This window comes from Drosophila busckii, chromosome 3R, assembly GCF_011750605.1.
Source record: "Drosophila busckii strain San Diego stock center, stock number 13000-0081.31 chromosome 3R, ASM1175060v1, whole genome shotgun sequence".
NCBI classification, from domain to species: Eukaryota; Metazoa; Arthropoda; class Insecta; order Diptera; family Drosophilidae; genus Drosophila; species Drosophila busckii.
Genome location: NC_046607.1, coordinates 12,042,227 through 12,067,072, shown reverse-complemented (window position 1 = coordinate 12,067,072; position 24,846 = coordinate 12,042,227). Strand labels below are relative to the sequence as shown.

General features: G+C 37.2%; 2 protein-coding genes across 5 annotated transcripts in view; one reads left to right on the top strand and one right to left on the bottom strand.

Moving 5' to 3' along the window:
- The window catches only part of LOC108603315 (uncharacterized protein CG43427), a 47,681-nt gene extending 29,392 nt beyond the window's left edge, over positions 1-18,289 (bottom strand). For all 4 annotated transcript variants that reach the window (XR_001915291.1, XR_001915292.1, XM_017992023.2 and 1 more), the window contains exons 1-3: positions 18,203-18,289; positions 17,560-17,695; positions 8,696-8,733 (exon numbers count right to left, since the gene is read on the bottom strand). The gene's annotated coding sequence lies outside the window, so the exon portion shown is untranslated. The remainder of the gene's footprint in view (positions 1-8,695; positions 8,734-17,559; positions 17,696-18,202) is intronic.
- A 1,710-nt stretch (positions 18,290-19,999) lies between these two features.
- Positions 20,000-21,895, top strand: LOC108602329 (muscle-specific homeobox protein tinman). Its single transcript, XM_017990415.1, has 3 exons — positions 20,000-20,200; positions 20,822-21,354; positions 21,414-21,895. Exons 1-3 carry the CDS (start codon positions 20,022-20,024, stop codon positions 21,821-21,823), a joined length of 1,122 nt encoding a protein of 373 aa, XP_017845904.1. The 5' UTR covers positions 20,000-20,021; the 3' UTR covers positions 21,824-21,895.
- Positions 21,896-24,846: the final 2,951 nt, after the last annotated feature.

Genomic DNA, 24,846 nt, shown 5'->3' with positions numbered 1-24,846 from the left:
TTAAGTCAAACATGACGGCCAAGTTAGCCACTTGTTATTCCAGCTAATATGAGCAATAATTTACAGTTGTTGGCCAAAAATTTATGCGCATGCCTAATGCCAAATAAAAGAAAAAAGTTGCCCACAATGGCTCTCAACTCGAAGCCAATTACTGTCCCATGAACTAGTCGAAAATCAAATGATTAGCATATCAAGTTTAAACAGGTTCTGCCTGTATTAAGATTGCATAATAAAAGTTTGCAAAATAAATTATAAAAGTATTTTAATTAACTGATATGCAGCAGCAGCAGCAGCAGCATTTTGGCAAATTTACAATTGGCCACGAAATTCATTGCCAGGGCTAAATGTCAAGCTGCTATAATAGAATTGAATGCGACTATTATTCATAAAAACAATTCGCTGATGACATAAGCACACTATTTAAACTGTGATTTTATAGCAATCGTCATTAACAATAGAATTCAATACAATTTGCTAACGCTCAATTCTTTGCGCTTTCGTGTTGTTTCATGTCCCTGGCACTAATAAAAGAATATACGCTGTAATATTATTGTTGTATTTTTGCATTAGATTGCAAAATGCAAAACAATGAACAACAACAACAACTGCTGATAATTATATTTGCAAGCAGCAGCGAAAAATTGCAAACAATATACATGTGCACTAACAATTGCAACAGACTGTGCACACACACGCATGGATTTCCTTTTTGTTGTTGTTTTATTTTTGGCTATAGTTGTTAATTTTTATTTAATTGCATTTACGCGCGCACTTTCTGTTAATTTCCTGCATTACAATTTGATTAATTGTTGCCTCCAATTTTAATTAAAATGCACGCACAACTTCCAACGACTATAATAATGCCTAATGCCTGTACAAACTTTCAACGATTAAAGTGAATTTTCGATTTCGAGCATAAACATACATATGCGTCAAATAATTTACATTGTTTTTGCTTGTTTTTTAGCAACAACACAACATTGTTTGGTTGTGTAATGTCTTGTTGTTGTTTTGTATATCGTTTAGTTTATAGTTTGTTATGTCTGCTGGCTCATCAAGAGAGTTTCGGCTCTGCCTGGCGGCCAATTCCATAACATAAACAACACACACACATCATCATTATCAAGCGACAAGATGTTACCAGCAGCGAGAGCGTCCAAGTGTGAGTACATTGAACCTAAGACTGTTGCTTATGCTGGCCAAAAAGCTAAGCTAAGTTGGCTAAGCTACAATGGGAACTTGACTCATTTTTTTTCTCTTTACATTTGTTAACATTATTTATGTTAATTCTTTTACATTTTTGCACAAATTTAACACTTTTGCTCCACTGTTGCTTTTCTCTTCAACATTTTCAATTTGCATGTGACAATGATTTGTATTAAATGATAAACAACAAAACACACAAATTGTCAAATTTAATTGACAGCCGCACACGAATCGTGACGCCTATCGTCTATCGTTTATCGATATGCAAAGCTACAACACAAAACTGTCAACGACCAACAGTTTTTGTGCTTTTTTTTTTTTTGATTAATTGTAAGCCAGCGTCAGCATGAAGGCTTTGTATCAACAAAAGAGCCAACGGGCTTTTAAAGTTTGTACACAAAAGATGAAATTCCTAGAACTACGCACACACACACACACACACACACACACACACACATGCATACATACAAACGCGCGTAGGTATAATAAATCGACCCCAAAAACAAAAGCTGCGTCATTTGAAACCTTTTTGCCAGTCTGGACTGCGCTGCTTTTTATATTTTGGGGCAATGGGCAAATACACTTGAGTGTGTGTGTATGTGTGTGTGTGAGCAGTTCAAACCGGAAGTTAACAAAAGTCAACAACGTTCGGTTGTTGTTGTTGTTGCTGTTCTATGCACGTTAGCTGTGTTTTATGGTACAAACAAGCGTCGTCGTCAGTCAGTCAGCCGAGCATTAAGCACATTGACATATGCCAGCCAGATTCCCGCTTGCCAGAGAGTTGCTCAGATAGAGAGAGGGAGCGAGGCAGAGTCAGAGCGTGTGGTATTGATATGCCTAGCCACAAATTAAAAGCGCCGCTTGCCCTAACTGCAACAGCAGCAAAGCTAAACAGAGCTCAGCTCAACTAGCAGATACGCTTTGTAGTTAAATTTGAGTTCATAGAGCTGAAACAAAGTTAAAATGAGTTTAACTTAAGAAGCAGATACGCATAGCAGTCAAATTTGAGCTTAACTGAGTTTAACTCAATTAGTAGATACGCTTTTCAGTTAATTTGCGTTCATAAAAAGCTGAAAATGCGATAAACTGAGCTTAGCGTTACTAATAGCTACGCTTTGTAATCAAGTAAGCGATAAACTGAGTATAACTCAACTAAAAGATACGCTTTGTAGTCAAATTTGCGTTCATAAAGAGCTGAAACAAAGTTAAACTAAGCTTAGCTTAAATAGCAGATACGCTTAGCAGTCAAATTTACGCTAAGCTTAGCCTCACTCAACTAGCAGATACGCTTTGTAGTCAACTGAGTGCTAAACTAAGCTAAGCTCAACTAGCAGATACGTTTAGGCAGCAAATTTGCGATAAACTTTATTTAACTCAACTAACAAATATGCTTTGCAGTCAAATTTGGGTGCACAAAGAGCTGAAATAGCACTAAGCTGTGCTAAGTTCAACTAGAACATACGCTTTGTATGGAAATTTGTATTGTTAGAGCTGAAAATGCGATAAACTAATATAAACTCAACTAGCAGATACGCTTTGTAGTCAAATTTGCATTGTTAGCGATGAAAATGCGCTAAACTGAGCTTAACTCAACTAGCAGCTACGCTTTGTAGTCAAATTTGCGTTAATAAAGAGCCGAAGCTAAGCTCAACTGGTAGATACGCTTCGTAGTCAACTGAGCTGCACTCAATTGCCAAATACGCTTTGCAATTAAATTTGCATGGACTCTCAGCTGGCCCAACTCTTTTTTTTTTTTTTGCAGAGTATGGCAGTTAATATTGTTGAATGCTGCAAGAAGCGCAATATGCGAAAGCGGAACGGACGCTTTTGGTAACCTAAGACAACATTAAAAACCGTTGGGGCCACACGAGCGCAGCCGCCGCAGCAGCAGCAGCAGCAGAGGAAGCAGCAGCCAACATAAGTGAAAGAAGCAGCAGCAGCAGCAAATACAAAAGCGCATAAGTTTCCATTGACCGTTAATTAAAGCCGCAAGACAGTGGCAACACACACACACACACAGATACAAGAGAAGACTTCATAAATTTGTTAGCAGCTGCTGCATTAGAAACGCAGCGCAATACGCTCCAATTTCCAAGCTTAGCTGTGCAGAGAGTGAGCAAGAGAGAGAGAGAGGGAGAGAGAGGGAGAGAAGCAGAGGCGAGAGGACATGAGAACGGTTGACGCCTATCAAGGTTGTGTGGCAAGCATTTGCGGCCAATCTGCGTCTGCGTTGGCGTTGGCGGCTAGCGTTGCTAACTGTTTGATTAAAGATCATGCAACGCAGCTGGCAGAGGCAGCGGCAGCGACACTTTCTCAATGCGAATTAGTGTATACCCTAACGCTATAAACTTGATGCCGATCGTTACTTTATGCACTGTCAATTTCTTTCTATCAATCTGGCTAATATTTCATTCGCTCGATCGATCGCCTGCAACTGCGACTGCAACTGCGACTGTGGCTTGCCCCATTTTGTTGCAGCAGCAGCAGCTGTGGCGGCTGTGGCGATTGTAAAAATTTATGTTAAATATTATAAGGAAAAATCTGCAAAAGAGAGTTGCACATTTTAAATGTTGCAGGCAGCCGCAAAAGTGTCAGCTGTGTGTGTTGCAAGCAGAGAGATGGCCATATGGCCAGCGCTTGTTGCATGCAACGTATGCGTAGTGAAATTGTGCCAATTTGCTTGCAGGCAGGCAGCATTACCTCCAAGCCAAAAGGTAAAAAGGCAGGCAGACAAACCACGACAAACTCCAACTGGCGGCGGCGGCATTATTGATGATGACAGAAATGTGCCGTGTATACAACTCTATGGGTGTGTGTGTGTATCTATGTGACGCTTTGTCGTTAGTTGTTTGTCGCTTCGTTGCATGCGTCTAAGCGCTGAGCAGCAGCTGCAACGCTTTTTGCCATGAACCTCAGCATCCAAGTTCATGGAGACGCATTTCGAACTTCACGATCGCTTGACGCTGATTAAGCCTGAACTGGAACTGGAACTGGAATTGCAGCAGTTTTGTTGCGCACAATATTTATGCTCTGCATTAATTTTTAGCGCACAGCCCAAAGGCGGCGATCACAGCTCGTCGAATGACCTTGTGCGTAAATTTTAATCAGCGCTTCCTTACAAACTAAATAAATAAATATAAAAGTTGAGCCTGCTGCTCTACGATTTAAGCCTTTGTGACTCATGCCAAAACCAAAAAAAAAGCAGCAGCAAAGTTGGCAACTTGACAGGCAAATTATGGACAACTATAGTCGCATTAAGTAGTTGCATGTGTCAGAGCCAGAGCCAGAGCCAGAGCCAGTTACATGCCACAAGTATAAGTAACAGTTAAGTACTTATAACAGTAGCCAAAGGGCATGGGCATGTGTCTGCGTCTGCGTCTGAGATTCTGAGGCTGAGAGAGTTCTGACGTGCTGCTGTTCTGATGGACAGATTTGGGTCGTAGGATGACAGCTGCGACGGCGCTGGAGTCACAAACTATTGTAAAGCATTTCAAGCTAACACAAGCTGCTAATTAAGAGCGCAAGGCAAAGCTAACACGACTATTAAATACACTTTAGTATGAAATTAATGTTTAAAGCTATTGAGCATTAAATTATTTGCATTAATTGCACAGCTTAGTCGACTATGCAATACACTTTAACGTCAAGATATTTGTTTAAAGCCTACTCGACTATGATATACACTTTATTATGAATTAATGTGTGTAACTTCGTACTATGCATGCATATACATAAATTTAGCTTACTATTCGACTATAAAATACACTTAACGTTTGAGAGTTTTATTACTCAACTATTTAATACACTTTACTATGTAATTAATGTATAAAGCTATTGAGTATTAATGTATTTACACTAATTTGACAGCTTACTCGACTATGCAATACACTTTAATGTAAAAGGTATTTGCTTACTCAACTTACTCAACTATTATATACACTTTACTATGTAATTAATGTATAAAAAATATAGCATATACATAAATTTAGCATACTATTCGACTATAAAATACACTTTACTATGCACTTAACGTTTGAGATTCTTATTTGTAATATTACGCGACTATGTAATACACTTTACTATGCAATTAATGTATGCAGCTTTTGATTATTAATGTAAATCCAATAATTTAGCAAATTAATCGACTATAAAATGCACTTACTGTGCTTTTAATGTTTAAGCTATTTGTTTATTAATGTAAATACAAATAAAATACACTTTACTGTGTAATATGTACAATACATAAGCATATCTTGTGTTCTTAATTATTTGTTTCAACAATTTTTAATATTTGAGTGGCAATAAAGAAACTTGTTGAAAATTTCAGCGACTATAGCTACAAGTACCATTGCTTTATATGTAAATACAAGCTTATGATTTTAAATTGCACTTTGATGAATATCCGCAAACTATATAAATGTGGTCATAACAATGATATCATAAGCAAAAGACACAAACTCATGGCACTAAGTATAGCACTAAGTACGCCCACGGTTAATGTCACTCGCTGATTCGCACTGAGATTAATCAGCAACAACAACAACAACAAAAAAAGAACAACGTCATTAGCAGCACATCTCGTTTGCAGATATAAAAATTAGCAAATTGTTATTTTTAAAATTTTGCTGTTTTAATTGAAATGCCAAAAAGCCAACAAGACGAACAGAGCGAGGCAGTCAAAAGTAAAAGAAAAAGAGAATAAAATACAAATTAACTTGATAATCTTGCAATGAGCAGCGCGCAGAAACCTTTTACATTATGCTCGGTTATAAGTTGTATATATAGCAGATATATATATATTTGATTTTGGGCACGTCTCACAGCTGGGGCCCTGGGCGAGACAGAATTTTGGGGGTACTCTCGAGTTTGCGCTGGCTGCGCAATCATGCGAATTATTCAGTTCATTCATTCAAACGAATCATTCATACGCTCGCTTGTGTGTGTGTGTGTGTGTGTGTGTGTGTGTAAGTGTTGCCAAATGTTAGTTGAATTGAATTTGGTGGTTACAGCCACTCAGAAGCAGTAACATTAAAATTGTTGCCACATATTTAAATTTACGCAATTTAAGCAAAGGTGACGAGATAAATGCGCTTGCCTAAAAAAAAAACCACAGACCAGAGTCAGAGTGAGAAAACAAAACCAGAAACTAAAACCTTGTGTTGTCAACTCGTACATAAATTTTAATTTAAGCAAATAAAACGAAAATAAAATAAACCAAAGCCACAAAATGTGCTATAAGCTGCAGCAGCCAACGGATTTAAGTATGACCTGAATTTTGGGCAGAGATAATGTCAGGCACTGCATATGGCAGGTAGAATTTACTTCAATCTTATCACTTGCATCAACACTCCACTCCACACTCTATTATATAATTCTATTTAGCTGATGTGAACTCAAGCAGGGGTTAGGTCTAGGTCTGCATCATTAAAAGCACTTGATGTAGCGCTGCTGGCTCAAAGGGCCAACCACAGAAGAAAAAAACCACAGGCGAACAAAAAGTTATTATTATTTTTATTATAAACATGGGCAGCAATATGCGTGGGAAAAAGCAGCTAAGTAAATAAAAAAAATTGTTATAACAAAAATAGTAAACAGGTAAAAAAAAAATGTGGCAGCAAATGATGTTGAACAATTTTTACTTTGCTACTGTTTTGTGGTCTGAGCTGTGCCCGATATTGATCGAGAGTCGAGTCATGCTCGAAGCTTCGTGGTTTGTCATCATCAAATCCTTCAACGTCATGTCGCCTACACAGAAATTCTAACAACAAACAGCGCATATAGATGTAAATTTATAAATGAGTGCGCTTTGTTTATGAGAATTCTTATAAACTTGGCTACCAATTAGTGCTAAGTCTGTTAACTTCCGTTGCATGTTGTACAAGCAAAAGGGTTAACAGACTAAATTCTAGGAAAAAACGTAGCTTTTGCTTATAAAGCAACTTTTTTGGCAAAGCTTTAATTAATTAATGCCTTAGGCTGTTCTTTAAAAAACAAATGACGACAATATGCCTACAAATTGTTGTGTCGTCTATTCAACTTCTATGTATATATTAAAATATGCTGTTTTTTTTTCTAAACAAATTATTTTAATATCTTTGTATGCTCTGGGAGTTGGGGCAACGCCACTCTAAACTGTCCATCAAGTGAGCAGCGGCGCGAGCATTAAAAATATCTGATTTGGCCACAGACTTGTTGCTTTTGGGCTTTTGGCTTTCAGGGCACGTGTTGTACACAATTTAATATGCATATCATAATTTGTTGCTGGCGCAATCATAATCTTAACATTATGCATAATTTCTAAACCATTTGAATGCGTTGCTTGTAAGTCCAAAGAAAGTCATAGACACATAACAAAAAGAAAACTTAACAATTGTATTAGCTTCCAGTTCAGGCGCTAGCTGCCACAAAATGTTGCATGTAAATATGTAGCCTAAGTATTTACTTTTGTTGCTTTTTTTCACACTTTTAGCCAAAAGCATTGGGAATTCCTGTCTGCCAAGGCAAGACATACTATAAAATGGAGCCCTCAACACACACACACACACACACACACACATATCTATTTCTACACTACACACATATTTAGCACAAATATTTTATGTATGTGTCTGCCAGTCTATATATGTGCGCCTATTTTCATCTAATTTTCTTTTACTTCTTTGCTCTATTTCTGTTGCGCATTTTTTCTTCTTGCTATATATATCTATTTTTTATATATATATGTATATAACTCAATTGCAATTTGGACCGCAAGGCGTTATGTCTTTTATTTCAAATTCCTTCATTGTTGCCGAATATTTTTATACTTTGAGTTAAAATAGAAAAATTTATTGCTCTTTTATTTCGAGCTTTTGTTGCTCCAATTTGAGCAACGTTAACTAGGGGATTTGATTTGATGGTGTCGCCTTTTTTTATATATTCAAAAGCATTCCGAGTAAACTATTGTCTGCGTTTTGGATTTTGTTGTTTGACTAATTTAAATTATATGCTCTAGTTTGAATTTGACTTGCCATAAATTTGAGAAAAACGATGAAAAAGTTATAAATTTTATGTACGTTAAGTGAACTTTGAACTGGCGCTAGACAATAAAGTTGCGCTCTATAATGTGTAAATAGAAATTGATGCAGCCACTGAATGTGCATTAAAAAGTCAACAAGTTGATTTGTTAATTTATAGCTTGAAAGTGTATTTAAAATAATATTAATATCAGCCTGTTTAATTAAAAAATGACTTACAAAATATAAAAATATTGTAGCTGTAATTGAGAGTAATATTTTTGTGAATTTTGTTTAAAAAAATGCGCATTTTTATTTAATTAATATCATTAAGTTTCAAAACACTTTTACGCGCTTTTTTGCATGAATTTGAGCAACTTTCTTTTAAAAACTTAGTTGTTATGCATGTCAAACAAATAAATAAAAACCTTTTTATAAATACAAAATATGCATATTGATGATATTGTTTGATTTATATTCAATTGACAACTTACCATGGAAAGGCGTTTATAAAAATTTCGTGTGCTGCGCTCTGTTAAAAAAAAGAGAAATATAGTACATATTAAAGATTTATATAAGTTTAATTGTTAGACTAACTAAATATTAAATTAAATATTTTTCTACAGCGTTCTGCAATTGCAACTAAGAACTTAATTATAGTGCTGACTCTTTAGAGCTTTTACACAATTGAAATTGATTTTAAGCAAAATATATTTTAGTTTTTTGTAAATTTTTGCCGCTTGCTTTTTTTTTTGACGGCTGTAAATTCATTTCGACTAAATGTTTTTGCCAAAGTGACAGCCAAAATGGCCCAGAAAAATAATGCCATTAGAGACTGACTCCCCCAGCCCCCTGTGGGCCATCACTATGTGTGTGTAGGACGCGCATAAATTGCTTGGCGTTGCTCTAATCTGCTTGAGTCAGCCAAATGAAATTCCGCAGCTTCAGCCACGCGGCAGAGCAAGTAGCATAAAAATAGTCACAAAATTTTACTGAAAATTGACAAACTTACAAAAAAAAAAAATTAAGCAAGCAGTGTGTATAATATTTATGCATTAATTGTTATAAACAAATTGATTGAAAACTTTATTTTTAATTGTTGTGCAGCGCGTCAAAAATATTCAAAGGCCTGTGCCAACAAAACTCATGAGCCGCAAACATTCTTGTTTAATTTGTATGCATGTGTGTGTGTGTGTGTGTCTTGCTGTTTCAATTAAAGCGAATTTTGGTGCAAAAATAAACATTTTATTGCACGCATGGCGCCAGTGCGCGAGAGATTCGAGATTCGCATCCGAAACACTTTGGCCACACGAGTGGACCAAAGAGTGTGTTGCAATTTATTTCAATTAGTGCGCAAGTTATAAATGCTAATAAATTTGTAATTAAGCCAACGAAATTGACAACACACACACACAAAGTGATTAAATCTATTTCAACTGTAGACATCAAAAACAACAAACGAAACTCAAAGACGGCAGCTTCAGCTTCAGTCGCTTTGCATCATTTATTAAATGGCATATAAAATATCAACGAGCCATACAAAGTGCCACCCAAAAGAACTTTTGACAAAGTAATTGCCACACACACACGCTCAGACGCACACAATGGGAAATGCAAGAGAGACAACTTTCTACTACTAACCCAGTTAAATTGCTCAATGACACGCGCAGCAAAAGCAACAAAAGCTGAACAACTGACAAACCAAAGTGTGGCCAGGCCTACAGACCTTCAAACTCTGCCATGGCAATTGGCCGCCACTTTCTTCATTCATCAAAAATACATAAAGCCAAAAGCATTTCACCACAAATATTTGTTTGTATGCAGCTCTAGCCAAAAAAGAATACGCTTTAGAATTTGATTCTTGGCTTAAACTCTCTCTCTCTCTCTCTCTCTCTCTCTGCAGTGTTCAGTCTACAGTTGAGCGCGTGTCTCTTGCTTTAAAATGAAAAGCTGGCACACAAAATGCTTAAGCAATAACAAAGAGAGAGAGACATAAACATTGGAAATTCATTGCGTGACAGTATTACTAATTAAGTATAATATAAACAAGTAGCCAGACGCAACAACAACAATGCGCAGTTCTTTATTAAAAGTCAAGTGTAGCTTGTAAATTTAATAAAACAGTTGCAAGCTGACAGGCCGATAAGATAACGTTATTAGTATAGGATATAGTAATAGTTATAGCAAAAAAAAAATCAATTCCAAGAAATTTTTACCAAGTTCTAAAATCAATTTCTGCTGCGCTTTTACAGTTGAAATTTTTATACACCTTGACATTTTTGTAAAAAATGGAAAAAATGTATGTAACAGAAGAAGGCGTGGCAGACCCCACAAAGTATGTATTCTTGATCAGCAACACAAACTGAGTCGATATTCTAGTCAAAGTGTATATAAAAGTTGGTCGCGCCCAACTTTAATGCGTCAACTTTCTTATATTTATTTAGTTACAATATCTTAAGTGTGTTTTATACGATCTTAACTGATGCTGTTAACTTTTCTTACAGTTGTATATTAAAATAATATTTTAATTAATTAAAATCAAACACTATTTGTTGTCAAAAGGGGATAGAGAACGATCAGTGTTGCCATAAAATATATAAAAAATATATTAAAGCACTGAATGATTATATAGCTAACTACAAATAAGCTGCATAGATTTTAAAATGATTTTATTAATATAAAAAAGCAACAACTATTCGCTGAAATTCATAATTTTGACACAAGTCGTAGAGCAAGATTAACTGCTATCCTTACTCTATTAAGCTAAAGCAGCAGCACTGATTGTAACTATAACTATTTCTAATGGTTATAGCTTTTTTCAATTTGTTTATAAATTAATTTTTGCAGCTTCATCCAGACAATGCAATTGATTAATTCATTTCATTTTGTATGACATTCGCTTTAGACTTTTTTACATAATCAGCTGCAGCTTATCGCACTAAACGTTGTCAATGTCAAGTTCCGCAAAATTATTATCAGCCCCACAGCTGATAATGAACAAAGACACATAAAACAGAAAACAGCAAGCAAAGTTTGTGTATTTATAAATAGATTGTAGTTTAAAGCTGGCCCAAAGCGGAAGTTGGCTATTACTAGAGGCTAGGGCTAGCTCTAGAGCCGGCTTGGTGCGCAAGTGTTGGACAACGCACAAAATATTAAATGACAGACGAGTTGCAGTTGTTGTTGCTGCTGCTGCTGTTGGGGAGGACGCTGATCAATGGCTGTGTTCATTCAATTTAGTGTGCAAAGCGTAAACTGATTGTGATCAACAAACTAACAGCGTTGTGAGCGTGGAGAGGGCAGCGCGGGCTGTGTGGCAAGCTGTGGTGCACTGAACTTTGAGGCCAACAAACGCAACAAAGGTGTGCAGCAGACAAAGCGAGCGAGAGCGCAAGAGAGAGAGAGAGTGAAAGAGCAAAGACACGCATATGGTCAACCATTGTGTGTTGGTACTGGAGGGGGGGCTGGAGCGGGCGGTGTGTTGCCAACTAATAACAAACAACCGGCTTTTACTTTGTGGCAACAAAGAGAGGGGCGCATGCAGCGTGTGTGGGGGTGTGGCAATTTTTATTTACTTTGTAAGCGCTGAGATCGCAACAACAACAACAATTTTCTGCGCCTTGCCACAAAAACTTGTTGCCCCATGTTGCACGCGGGGCATGCGCATAAGTCACTACACAAATTGCGCAAATTCCACACACTAATACACACGCACACACACACACAGACAGTGTTGCCATCTGTCGTCACGTTGGCATCACATCTCAACCCTCAACTAACTCTTTGCCTCAACACTGTTGGCAGCTGTGGCTCCCCCCCCTCCCCCCCTCGGACCGCGCTGATCAACGCTGAGGTGAAGGCGCTGCTGCATATTGTGGGCACATTAATTGCAGCAACTCCAAGTGCAAGCCTTGGCTACACTCTCTGGCTCTTGGTGGTGGCAAAACGAATTCACAATAATGCGCATTTTATTAGAGACTGACTCTCTGCTCTCACTCTGAGTGCATTTTCCGCTTCAACACGATTTTCATTTAAATTTTCCAAAGCGTTGCCCTTTGGTTTAGCGCTGTCTCCAGCTCCATCTCCATCTCCATCTCCAGCTTCGTGTGCTCGTGTGTTTGTGTATTCCAGGAAGGAAATCTATGCGACATGTGAAAGATATGTTGGCTGGCATTAGCTTTTTTCAATGCGCTTTTTGCTTGCCACAAAGCATTTATGGCATGGCAGTTGCAAGTGCAGAAATCTGCTGCATAATTTAATATAGCTTAATGCACTATGGAGCGGGAAGTACAGTGGACACATTAGTGCTGACTTTGCACTCAGCAGAATTGACATTTGTATTTACTGAACTTATTTTGCAAATTCAAAACTCTAAACAAATATTTATGAGCAGCTTTAAGTGCAAATTTGTGCTGTCTAATTAAGCAAATTGTGTGAGATTTATATATAAGTGCTAGTAAGCTGTAGTTAATAATAAAAGTTAGCAATAAACAATTTAAAAATTAATATTATGTATTTAAAGCTTAAATGTATATACAACTGATTGACTTAGATTTGATTTTTGAAAAAATAATAATAAAAATGTAGTAATAATCAATTTATAAATTAATATTGTGTATTTAATGTTTTTGATTAATTTAAAAATAATATTAAAAATGTAATAAGCAATTTAAAAATGAATATTATGTATTTAAAGCTTAAATGTATATATAACTGAGTGAGTTAGTTTTGATTAATTTAGGAATTTAGGAAGAGAGCGATAAAGTTCAAATTTTGCCACATATTACATTTTAATTAACATTTATTTTTTTCATTATTTTAAAGAATTTTTAATTCAAATGTTTCTATATGAAATTACATCATTATTAACATTTATTTTTGGCTATAAGTAATTTTAAAGCATTTTTTAATTTAAATGTTGATATATGAAATTAAAATATAAAACATATAAATAAATATATAATAATATATATAAAAGAATAAATAATTGTATATTAACAGCATAATTATATCATTAATTTAATTACATTTGAGTTTGCCAAGCAATTAAATTTGTTATAAAATTATTAAAAATTCAACTGCTGTAATTGCTCAAAAATTTATTTTCAAACATTGTTGAACTTCAAGTTCGCATATTATAGACTTATCTTTAGCTCTTGGCATTTGACTTGTTGCAAGTTGCAAGTTGCTGGCGCATCCACAATGCAACTGCCATTTTGATATTTATTTATTACTTTCGTGTGTGTGTATATTTTTTATTTATTTTGCTTTTTACTTTAAACTGGCTCTATTGCAATAAAAAGTGAAATTTTCACACAGCCGCCGCAGCAGCAGCAGCAGCAACAGCAGGAGAAAATGTTGCAATATGCTGGCTGGCTGCTGGCTGTGTGGCATGCAGCGCGGCGTTGCATGCATTGTTTTGTTGGCTTGAAATTGAAATTGAAAATTAGTAACAGAGTTACAAAAAACAATGACAAACGCGTGTAGCTTTACGCAATGTAATTGGAGAGCAAAGGCTATGCGGCTATTAACAGATTTTTGTTGGTCAAAACACGCGCCCATTTATCATCAACAAAAAAACGAAACAATAACAAAAGCTTAAGTCTGTTGGACAGGCTTGAAAATTATGCGTTAATTATGGGCAAAGCGAAGGTTGTAAAGCAGGTTTTGAGACGCTGACATATGACCCCAGAGCCAAGATCCAAGAGCCAAGAGAGTTGGCTGACCTTGGCTACAGTCAAGTCACAAACAAACAAACAAATAGATCAATCACAGCCAAGCAAAGTGAACTGAATGCAATTGAAAGCCTCGAGCATGTCAAACTGTATTAAAAAATGCAGAATTTGTTGATGCTGAGCAAACAAACACTTTGTGCAAAAGTTAAGCAAACATGGACACTTAATTGCTACAGCAAAGTAAACAGAGCCAACGTTGCAAGCTAGGGCGTTGTGCCCCGCTAAACAAATAATACAGTTAATTGCTGATAAATATTGGCGCTGTAACGGTAAACACACACACACACATACACATATGCAGTTAGTTAACAGTCAGACAGTCATTGTTGACTTTAATCAAATATCAGTTGTTGCAATCAGAACTCAAATTTGCATTTTTCTGCAATTTATAGCACAGCTTACCTTAGTATGTATACTTTAGCACATTACTAAGCCCTAGTACCTACTATAATTTATATTTTTGCAGGCGGCAGCAACTTGACGCACTAAGACCACAGTAGTGACTGATAAGCTTTATGGTTTGGCAGCAAAGGCTTTTGCCATTTGCCATTTCATAAGAACTGTTCTATATATTTAAAATGCACATATGTGCATTTATATGTATGTGTGTGTGTGTGCGCGCATTATATAAGTGTTATATAGGTCAAAAGTTGAGTGCAGCGCACTCGTTTCCTTTAGTATACATAGCCGCATCCTACAGGAGCCGAAGTTTCAGCAGCTGTTGCCATTTAACAGCGCGCTGTTAGCGCTAACAGCGTCGCTGTTAGTTGAAACTCGTTTGCAACTTCTGTTATATATAATTTTTGTTATACAGCGCAGCGGCGCTCTAATTGTTTTGCATGTATCTCTCGAGTGATTTGTAATTAATTAACGCTCACCCTAGGGTAGCTCACAAATAGTTTCGAGTTTTGGCAACTGCTTGGGGGCACACATATGTATGTATGTGATGCAAGCTTGCTACAGCTAATCACGTTTTAATGCTTTAGATTAGCTCTAACCTCGACTCGAAATTAGTCTGCATTTTTAATTATATGCGCATAGGAAATACAAAATAATAGATTAACAATGCCGGTAGCGCCCCCCGAAAAGAAAATTTATTGAGCTCGAGCGCGCGTCTCTAAATCAAACAACACAAATCCTAATGAACAAACAGTTGGCTAGCTATATAGCTATAGCTATATATAAGAAAAAGTAAGATCTCACCCCCTGTGGCATTTCCGTTTATGTTTCATTCACAAAGGTAAGTGTAAGAGCGAGACAGAGCGAGTGAGTGTGCGTGTGAAAATGAAAATGCCACTTATGCGAGCCAAGTTAATAAGCGACAACACCAAGCCGGCGAGACTAGGCTCAACAATTTGTTGTATTTTTTTTTTTCGGGCTGCAGACAAAAGCATTTCACTAAATACGAGCATTGTCTGTTGTTGTTACCTGTTCGCATGGCCAGCAGTTAAAATAACTTATACAAGGTAACAACAAAGAAGAAGAAGAAGCAGCAGCAATTCGTTACCCTAGCCAGCTGGTTCCCTTAACTTCCCAACTGACAATGAACATTTTGTGCTATATAATTGCACAAGTGTCACTTGGCCACAGCATAAACTTCTGTGTTTCAGCCATTATTATATATAACTATGGGTGGTAAATTTGTTACGACTTTGCCTCAAGTGTTGCAACATGGGTGGGGAATTATGACTTGGCAAAAAAGAAACCTAAGCAAAGAACTCTTTGTTAACAAATCTACAGTTAAAATAAGTAGCAGCTGTTTATACAAAAATTCTTATGCATACAATTTTAGAATTTATAACAGATTTAATTAAACACAATTGTTTATATACATTAAATTTCAATGCTTTTCCCTTTAGCTCTATAGATTTTTGTATTATTTTATATTTGAAACTTCAAAGCCAATCAGATCTATAGATTTTTATATATTTTATATATGAAACTTCAAAGCCAAACAGCATTTCTTTTAATATTTGAGCAATTGTTAATAATAAACAACTTTCGTAGCTAGCTTTATATTTTATTTTATATTTACTACACATTTTGCAACTTTAATATTATTATTTTGCATATTATCAATATCTAAGACTCCATTATCTCGCTAGCTTATCTACTTTAATATTCAGCAAAAACAAATTGCAACTGTCACTTTTATGCTAATTATTGAACAAAATGCTTATCTAAGCGAGCAATAAATATAATATTTAATTTCTATTAGCTCAGAGCTTTGTTTTCTTCAGTTGACGTAAACCTGGCGCTAGTTTAATGTGCCCCAAACGGCAAACTGGCCATAAAAAAAAGTAAAAAGTAAAAAAAAACATATAATGGAAAATTGCAAGTTTGGAAATTATGCGGCAAACGAGTTTTGCTGCTGCAACAGCTGCTTAATCAAAAGAGAGGGGCCAAGGGGGGGTACGAGGCGGCGCCAAATATTTTGCATTACAATTGCAACACGCTGCATAACTTTGGAGTGAACCTTTGCCAACTACACTGCACTACATAAGAGCGAATTGTATATAGTACTATAATAATTTTTTGTTATTTGCCTTTTTATTATACTAAGGCAGCGACTTCCGCCTTTGCATAAACTAACACGCGCGGCACAAGAAAAGAAAAAAAAAACAACAATATAAAGATGGGAAAATGCTTCAAGAAAAACAAAAGATATAATAAAACACAGACAGAGAGCAAAAGTTAAAAGCAAAGGCGAAAAGCTAAAGGAAAAATTGAATTGATTTCCAAGCAAACTTGTGGAAATTGTTTTTAGTAATTGTGCAATTGAAATAGCAACAAAAGAATGCTGGCTACTATATTTAAACATTGTTGTTGTTGCTATATAGAATTTCGCAGCTTGTTTAAAATACTTCAAATGCCAAAGCAATTTCTCGCTGCTGTAATTGTAAACCGTCAACACTGTATAAGCCTTTCTCCCATATTAGTGCCAGGCCCTAACTGTAGCCAGCGCCAGCAAATGAAGCATAGCCATATTGTAATATTAGACAAATAGAAAAAAAATATCAAAAAATGCGTCGCCCTGGCGCACAACTAGGCGCTGCCCCTGCCTCCCCCTTTAGCTGCATTCCACAAACGCAATCAAATCAACTTTCCAATGATGGATGTTTGCTTCATCTCTCGATAATAATTTTGCAATTTTTTTTTTCTTCACTTGCAGCTTGTTGTTGTTGTTACCTTATTAGTGTAAACCTGTTACTAAACTGTTCGAAATGTTAACCAAGGCGACGGCCGCATGCAAAGTGAAAATTGATTTGCAATAGAAATAATAATGTAAAAATTGTAAATAACTAGACAGCCGTTGACACTTGTCAAATAGAAAACGTACATAAACAAATGTGTAAAACTATTTGAAAATTCAACAAGTTACTGAGCAAGCAAGAGCGTGAGCGAGAGCGAGAGGGGGAGATGTACCTGAATTCGGCTTTGGACAGCAATAAAAACAACAACAGCACAGGAGAGCAAGAGGAAGCGCTAGAGGAGCCAACACTGTTAGTGGGGCTGTTATCAATGTGTGTAATGTGTTTTGTGCTTTGCTGCTGTTATGTCTGCCTTAATAAATAACTCATACTAGCTATAAATATATACATATGTCTAAATTTTCCACTTACCAATTGTTACTTTGATGCACAGACACAAGCAATTTTTGCTGCTGATTCAATTTTGATTTGTTGCTTTAATTGTGGTCTGTTTTTATTTTTTTTTTTTGCTTTTTTTTGTCTACACTTGTATTATAAAGTTGGCGCTCTAGTAAGTATTTATGTAGAAAATAAGTTGGTTTAGAAAATTCAACAGCAACAGCTAAACTCACGTACACACACACATGCAAACAAACAGACGGTGGCACACAAACAAACACGTTTTAAATGCACTAGTATAGGTGTGCTACAGTGTGTATGCGTGCGTGTGTGTGTGTATATGTACGATTAGAACAGTTTTTGTTGCCTTAACTGTTGTTGCTGCTGTGTTCTTGTTATTTTCTAAACTGGTATTTGCTGTCTGCTTGCTGTTTGTGCTAAGGACGTAATCACTTAAAAATCAAAAATTGTTGATTTCCTCCTATACAATTCCCACTCAAAAACACTTTTGTGCACAATTTTGAATTTAATATTTAACATGCAGACACGCAGACGCACTGAAAACAATTTTAATTTAGTTTGCCACACAATAGAGAAACATTAAATTGTATTGCCAGCATTTCTTATAACAAACAGCAACAGTTTGCTTTCAATTTTTCAACACACTCTCATTCACCTCTTAATGTTTAAACAAAAACACTCCGCGACCACAATTTTTGCTCGAATTTTCATCCGCGACGCACCCGCACGCTCGACGATGTAAATGTAAAATGTAAACAAACTTGCAGCGTCAAGCACAAGCGCTAAGTTCGATTATGTTCGTGCAAGCGAGAGATCCGATGCTCAAACACTGTTGAAGCGAGAGTACCATGTTCGAGCGCGCCCCATTTGTTGTATGAGTTCGACTCAAAGGCTCGACACAAGCGCCTGACTAATTGTGCAAGTGAGAGATCCGAAGCTTGCAGCAGCACTGTTAGAGCGAAAGATCCGTGCTCGAGTTCGTCAAACACAGTTCGACATGCTGTTAAACGCTAAACAGCGATGCTTTCAAAACTGTAGCCCGCTAACTATCGATAAAACACAAATCTCATCAAAAATGGGCGTCAAGACAACTTAATTCTAGAAATTGTATACAAATCAGTCCTTTTTACATAAAGCAGTGTAATTAAAAAGCAAATTACATTTAAGCATAACTATTTTGATAATATTGTGAATAATTAATAAGCTAAATACATTAAAACATAACTATTGCGAGTAAATTATATTACTTTTCAAGATTTATATAATTTCATCTTGCGAATTTTGTTTTACCTAAAATATATTTGTATTCTTCCTATTCCACTCTTTTTTTCCTTTTAAATGATGATCAACACTGCAGTTTGTGTTTTATATATTTTAAATGTGGCGCTTTAATATGTTGGGAGTGGCAACGCATGCGTTACTTTTTACTGAATCTGGCAACGACTTCAAAGCCATATGTATTTCCCAAATTAAATTATGTGGTTACACTAAAAGTATTTTATGCAATCGAACCTCTCGCTCGCGCCAGCTGGTACATTTTGTTGCTGCTCTGCTCTGACGAAAAGCGGACGACTCCCTCGCACATATGCCCGTTGTCAATTGGCGCACATTTCAAACAAACAGAAAATTTAAAAGAAAAAACAATCTTTTTTAGCAATTAATACCAACTTTACTCACAATTGTTATTTTTAGATATTATGTCGTTAACGCTTTGCTGTCTTAACTGCAAATGTGCTATTATTTTAAATAAATGTCCATTTAGCATTCAATGCATATTTGCTTGAGTTTGTAAACACTTTGCCTTTTTATTAGCCTCTTGATTACTGTGCATAAATCTGCACTTGATGGCCACTTGAAATTCGCTCAAACTAAGGGTGCAGAAAATCCTAAGGACTTTGTAATAAAGTAATAAATACCGCTTATAAACACAAAGCAATACTTAAGCTCAAGTAGCGAGACAGAAAAATCTGCATAAAGTGGCTGCGAACAAGCAACTAATAATAACAACAACAATAACAGTGACAAGAACTTTAGAGAGCAGCAGCAGCGCTCTCGCTCGCACACGCAATAGACGAGCGCTGCTGTGATTGGCTAGCTGGCGGCCATTTTGTTGAACGAATAGCAAGAGCGTGTGTGTGTGTGGGTGCTGCTGCTGCTTTGGTTGAAAAAGATGCTGTTGCTATTCAGTACGAAAAACGCGCTGACAAATTGAGGACACGCTCGAGTGCGCAGCGAAAAGGCGCAACCGTGAAAGTGAAAGGTTTGAGAATTGAAAAAACGGTTGCAAGGGTTGCGCGTGTGCCCCCCCCACCCACCCCACCACTCAAGTGTCCACTCTGGCAGTCGGTTTAGCTTCAAGTGCATTTTGGCAAATTGTTGTATTTATTTAAATTTAAAGTGCCTTGCTCAAGTGCTCAAGTGATTTGAATTGTGGCAAAAGCCAAACAAAAGTACAAAACACAAAATCAAAAAAAATGTTGCAACATCATCAGCATCAAGCGCAATCAACGGGCTACTATGACTACAATCAAAGTCCAAGTCCGGGCAGCATGACCAATGCGGATGCAATGAATACAACGCCATTTTCTGTAAAGGATATACTAAATATGGTTAATCAAACGGAAGCATACGAAGGCTATGGACATCTAGATAGGTAAGCTAGATTTTAAATATAACTGAATGCGCAGCTGTTTTAGGGGTACGCTACCTGTGCTTATATTTATTTTTAATAAGGCTGCATAGGAAATTAATTTCTAGCAATTTTCCATAAAAAAATAATATTATCATAACATAAGCTAAGAAGAAATCCTATGAAAACATCTAGCAGCATGAATTGCAAATAGGACTAGACAAATCATCGTTATTTGTACAAGAGGCAAAGAGAAAAGACAAAGATGCAGACAAGAGAACACAAAGTGTTAACAATAAGAACAACAATGTCAGAGTCAAACACACACACACACACGAACACACACACATATGATAACTAGGTAGGCAGGCAGTGTACGCTAAACGGCGCCGGACCTCACCCGAGCTGCTCTGGGCTGGACAACACATGTGATTCGCATGTGTGTGCAGCAGCGCTGGGGCGTCGTTAATTGTGATGAGGCATGAAATGATGTCACCAAGGGTCGCGACAGCAGGAAGTAAGCCTAGCACTGGCCATTTTGCTAAGCTCAAGCTGCGCATGCCTCAGCAACTGATGCAACATGTGCTGACCAGGCTCAAAAAAAGGCAACACAACTAAATTTTAACTTTGGCATTTTACTTACAGCGCTGCTGCGTCGGCGCTCTATGGCGCCGCTGAGTATCAACAGCAGCCAATGCTACAGCAGCAGCAACAAATGCAGCAGCAGCAGCAGCAGCAACAAATGCAACAGCAGCAACAATTGCAGCAGCAGCAGCTGCTGGAGCAAGAGGAGACCAGCTCGCTATCGCCGCTGCTGCCACCGCCGCCGCCACATCATGGTCATCATCATCAGCTATACGGCTATGCAGCGCAGGACTACGGCATGTCCATGCATCCTCACCAGAGCTATCAAACGCCTTACAATCAGTTCTATGCCGGCAACAGTTATCAAAGTCCCGCTGCCTACAATTACAACTATGCTGGCGATGTGTATGCCACGCCCACAGCAACAGCGCCCATTGCAGCGCCTGTTAAAAGTGAATACATACCCACGCCCTATGTAACGCCCTCGCCCACACTGGACCTGAACAGCTCAACGGAGGTGGAATTGCAGACGCCAGCGCGTAAGCTCAATCCCAGCCAGAGCAACATGCGCCCAAGCGACTGCGCCAAACGCAGTAAGTTGACCTGCACTTGTGTTAGCCGCAACTCTTACTAACTTTTTGTTACTTTGCAGAGGAAAGTCAAGTAACCTCCAGCCGCGCAGAGCTGCGCAAGAGCAGCAACAACAATAACAATGTGGCAGCCACAGGCAAGACGCGCATGAAGCGTAAGCCACGCGTGCTCTTCTCGCAAGCCCAAGTGCTAGAGCTGGAGTGTCGCTTTCGCCTCAAAAAGTATCTAACAGGTGCAGAGCGTGAAATTATAGCACAAAAGTTAAATCTGTCGGCAACGCAGGTAAAGATTTGGTTCCAGAATCGACGCTACAAGTCCAAGCGCGGCGACATCGATGGCGACAGCGTCATGGGCAAGCAGCTGAAGCTCAAGCCAGAGCCGCTGCAATCGCCCAATGCAGCCTTGCAGCCGCCGCCGCCGCCGCTGCCGCAGCATCTCATGTGGCCCACGCAGCAGCAACAACTGCAATAGCTCACTTAGTCTAATACCTCATACTAACTACTAGTAGCTTATAATACAAATGTATATATAGTTGGACAATAAATAAAGTTTAAGGATCAAAAGCGCACAAATTTTTATATTTCGCTACTCAATTGAATTTACAGTGTCTGCTGACTTATCTGTCTATATATATATATGACTGCTCTATATAGTAGCTGCCACCGATCCATTAGGCACCGCATCTGCGTATAATTGTTGTCGATCGGCGCATAAATCAATTTTATCAAAACGAAACGATCAGTTTTATGAAAAATGAAAACACAACAATTTCCGCTTGAAATGTTTTCTTTCCTTTTCTGCAAACGGAGGAGCTGGGCAAGGGGTTAGCTGGCGGGGGGAGCTGGCGGCGTCACAACAATTACAAAGGTTGCTTTTATGAAACGCTTAAGTGGCAGCCAATGCAACTGTAAAATACTTTTGCTCTAGCTAAAGATACAGATACAAATGCGCAGAGAGAGCAGCAGACACACACAACTCGACATTTATGACAGGCCAAGCAGCCACTGGGCTAATATTTCAGACATTCGAGTTGTGGGGGTGGTGGTGCGGCTGGTGGGGGATGGCGTGGCATATCAATTACTGCATAAACACATGCCACAGCCACAGCCACAGCCAGAGGTTGCCCCGCCGTTCGGGTCGCTCGGCAAGTGCAGCTGATCACACTTTTTATTTCCAGTTGCTCATTGGGATGAGGGGATAAGTTAGTTTGAGTTTCAGGGCATTCTTGACAGCCCGAACTTTTGAAGAGGGGCGGCAGCCACTGACTGGGGGAGTGGGTGGTTGAGCAAGTGTTGTGCGCCCGACCGGGTAAATGCATTTAATTAATCGATATACAAATATTCTTTAGCTCAAAGATACCAAAAACAAAACAAAAACAAAAACAATTTTCATTACCCTTTCTTTTCCTTTTGTGATAGAAACATAAAACAATAGTTCACATATTTGTTATGGAATTATAAGTTGAATAAAGTATATAAGCCGACCTTTTTTTCTATATTTAAGGATATAGAGTAGAGTTAATATAAATATTAAACATTATTTGTAAGCAGAAAACAATAAAATTTAAAAATAATGCGAGTCAAAGATTTTTTTCGATCCATATAAAATTCAACAATATTATTGACTAATTCCTTGAAGAGATTGAAAGATATAATAAAAAAATATATATAATATATATATATTTTTAATCATTTATTTATTTCTATATTATTTCTAAATAAATAAATGATAAAATAAATATTTATATATTTTCTAAAAAGCACTTTGTTAAATAAAATTATTTATTTATTAAAATGCACTTTAGACTTAATTTTGTATTAATCTTTTATTTGTAAGCAGTTAAAAAAAACTCAAGAATTATTTTTTATTGCTATTATTTGCGCTCAATATAAAACTCAACATTAAATAATTCATTAGTTAGTTTATTTGCAATATTTTTGACTACTCCTTTGAAGGAATTAGGTGCAGCAATAATATTTCTATTCTAAAAAATACTTTGAGGCATTAAATTAGTTATTTATTATTTGATCCGCTATTTCTTATATATGCTTTAGCTTTTACTTTTAAACGCACTTTTGGAACTCTTTGAGGCGTCTGCCGCACAGTGGCAAACAAACACGCCCCCAAAGGATTTGGTGGGCAGCATCCTGCTGCCTCGCAATAAATGCATGTCAAGTGGCTCTAAACGCCGCCTAATGGACCACACTGACCAGCAAAATGCCTATAGAATGTTATATATGCTCGATATATTGCTTAATGCATAAGGTTTCAACTTACACCACAGATCGGCGGCGTCGTGCGCTGCGTCTAGACCGCAGCCTCTGGCTCAGGATCTGCGAGCGCGACCTTAACTCAAGTGGAAAATTTGTCGTTTTCCCATATATCACCAATGTATCGAAGGCGTACTAAGATAAGCAAGTGATGCAACATTGTAGCGCCGTTTAATATATATGCATGTTGTCAAAGGATCAAAGGCGCCCCTAACCGCGGCCACAGCTGTGCGCGCGCGCTGCTTTCTCTTTCGCTCTGCTGTGCCGCTTTCACCGCCTGGCAAGCGGCATTGGCGTTTCCTCAATTTAATTGGGGCGACGTGAGAAGCCGCCAAAGTCAGAGCGAGGTAAGCAAATTAAGATTTATTAACAACAATAAATAAACAATATGAAATGCAACCACAACAAACAATTCGCTTTCACTTTCTTCTTTCCGCGTAAAATTCACTTTCCGCCCTCAATTTCAATTTTGCTGTCATTGCGCATCTTTGTCTAAATCCCAGTCAAGTGGCTGCTCCCCCTCCTCCAACTCTTCGCATTAAAGCCTTTGACATTTTATCAAAGAAAAATAAGAAAATCCATTGAGTTTTCATTCTGTTGTTTGTTGTTTTAGTGGCATCATCATCAAAATGGCGAGCTCACATTTCCCCGCTTTTCTTCTCTATAAATGTTGCTTTTGCTGTTTTATGTCCATCAGCTCTCTGACTTTCTGACTTTGTGTGGCTTCTCAAGTGGACAATTGTGACAATTATATTCAAATTAATTGAGTAATTGCATTGGAAATTGAAAATGTGTCGCTTTAAAGCGTTTGATTTATGGCTTATGGCGGAAAACTGACTTCAAGTGCTGAGCGTTGAGTTGAAGTTGAGCTCAAGTTATTTCCTCAGCCAAGGAATACAATATCCTAATGCACTTGAAGCGATTGTAAATGAAATTTAATTGCATCTAGTTTATGATTTGATTTAGGCCTATTTTTGGTTCAAATAAACAAATCAACTAATTTTTTTTTATGTCAAAATATAGCACAGATTAACTAATTTTCACCATGAGCTGCCCAAAATTAAATTAATTGGTTTGCCAGTTTAAAGCCAAAGCAAATATATTAAATATATTTTAACACTAGTCTTCACACATTTCTAACCATTTATATTAAATTGTGCCTGTTTATATTAGCAATTTTTAAAGTTATTGTTATTAAACACAGACTAACTTAATTAGCAGTCT

Coding starts and splice junctions, on each gene's coding strand:
- LOC108602329 (XM_017990415.1), top strand. CDS start 20,022: ATGTTGCAACATCATCAGCATCAAGCGCAATCAACGGGCTACTATGAC. Junction 20,201..20,821: donor GGCTATGGACATCTAGATAG/GTAAGCTAGATT, acceptor TTTTACTTACAG/CGCTGCTGCGTCGGCGCTCT. Junction 21,355..21,413: donor AAGCGACTGCGCCAAACGCA/GTAAGTTGACCT, acceptor GTTACTTTGCAG/AGGAAAGTCAAGTAACCTCC.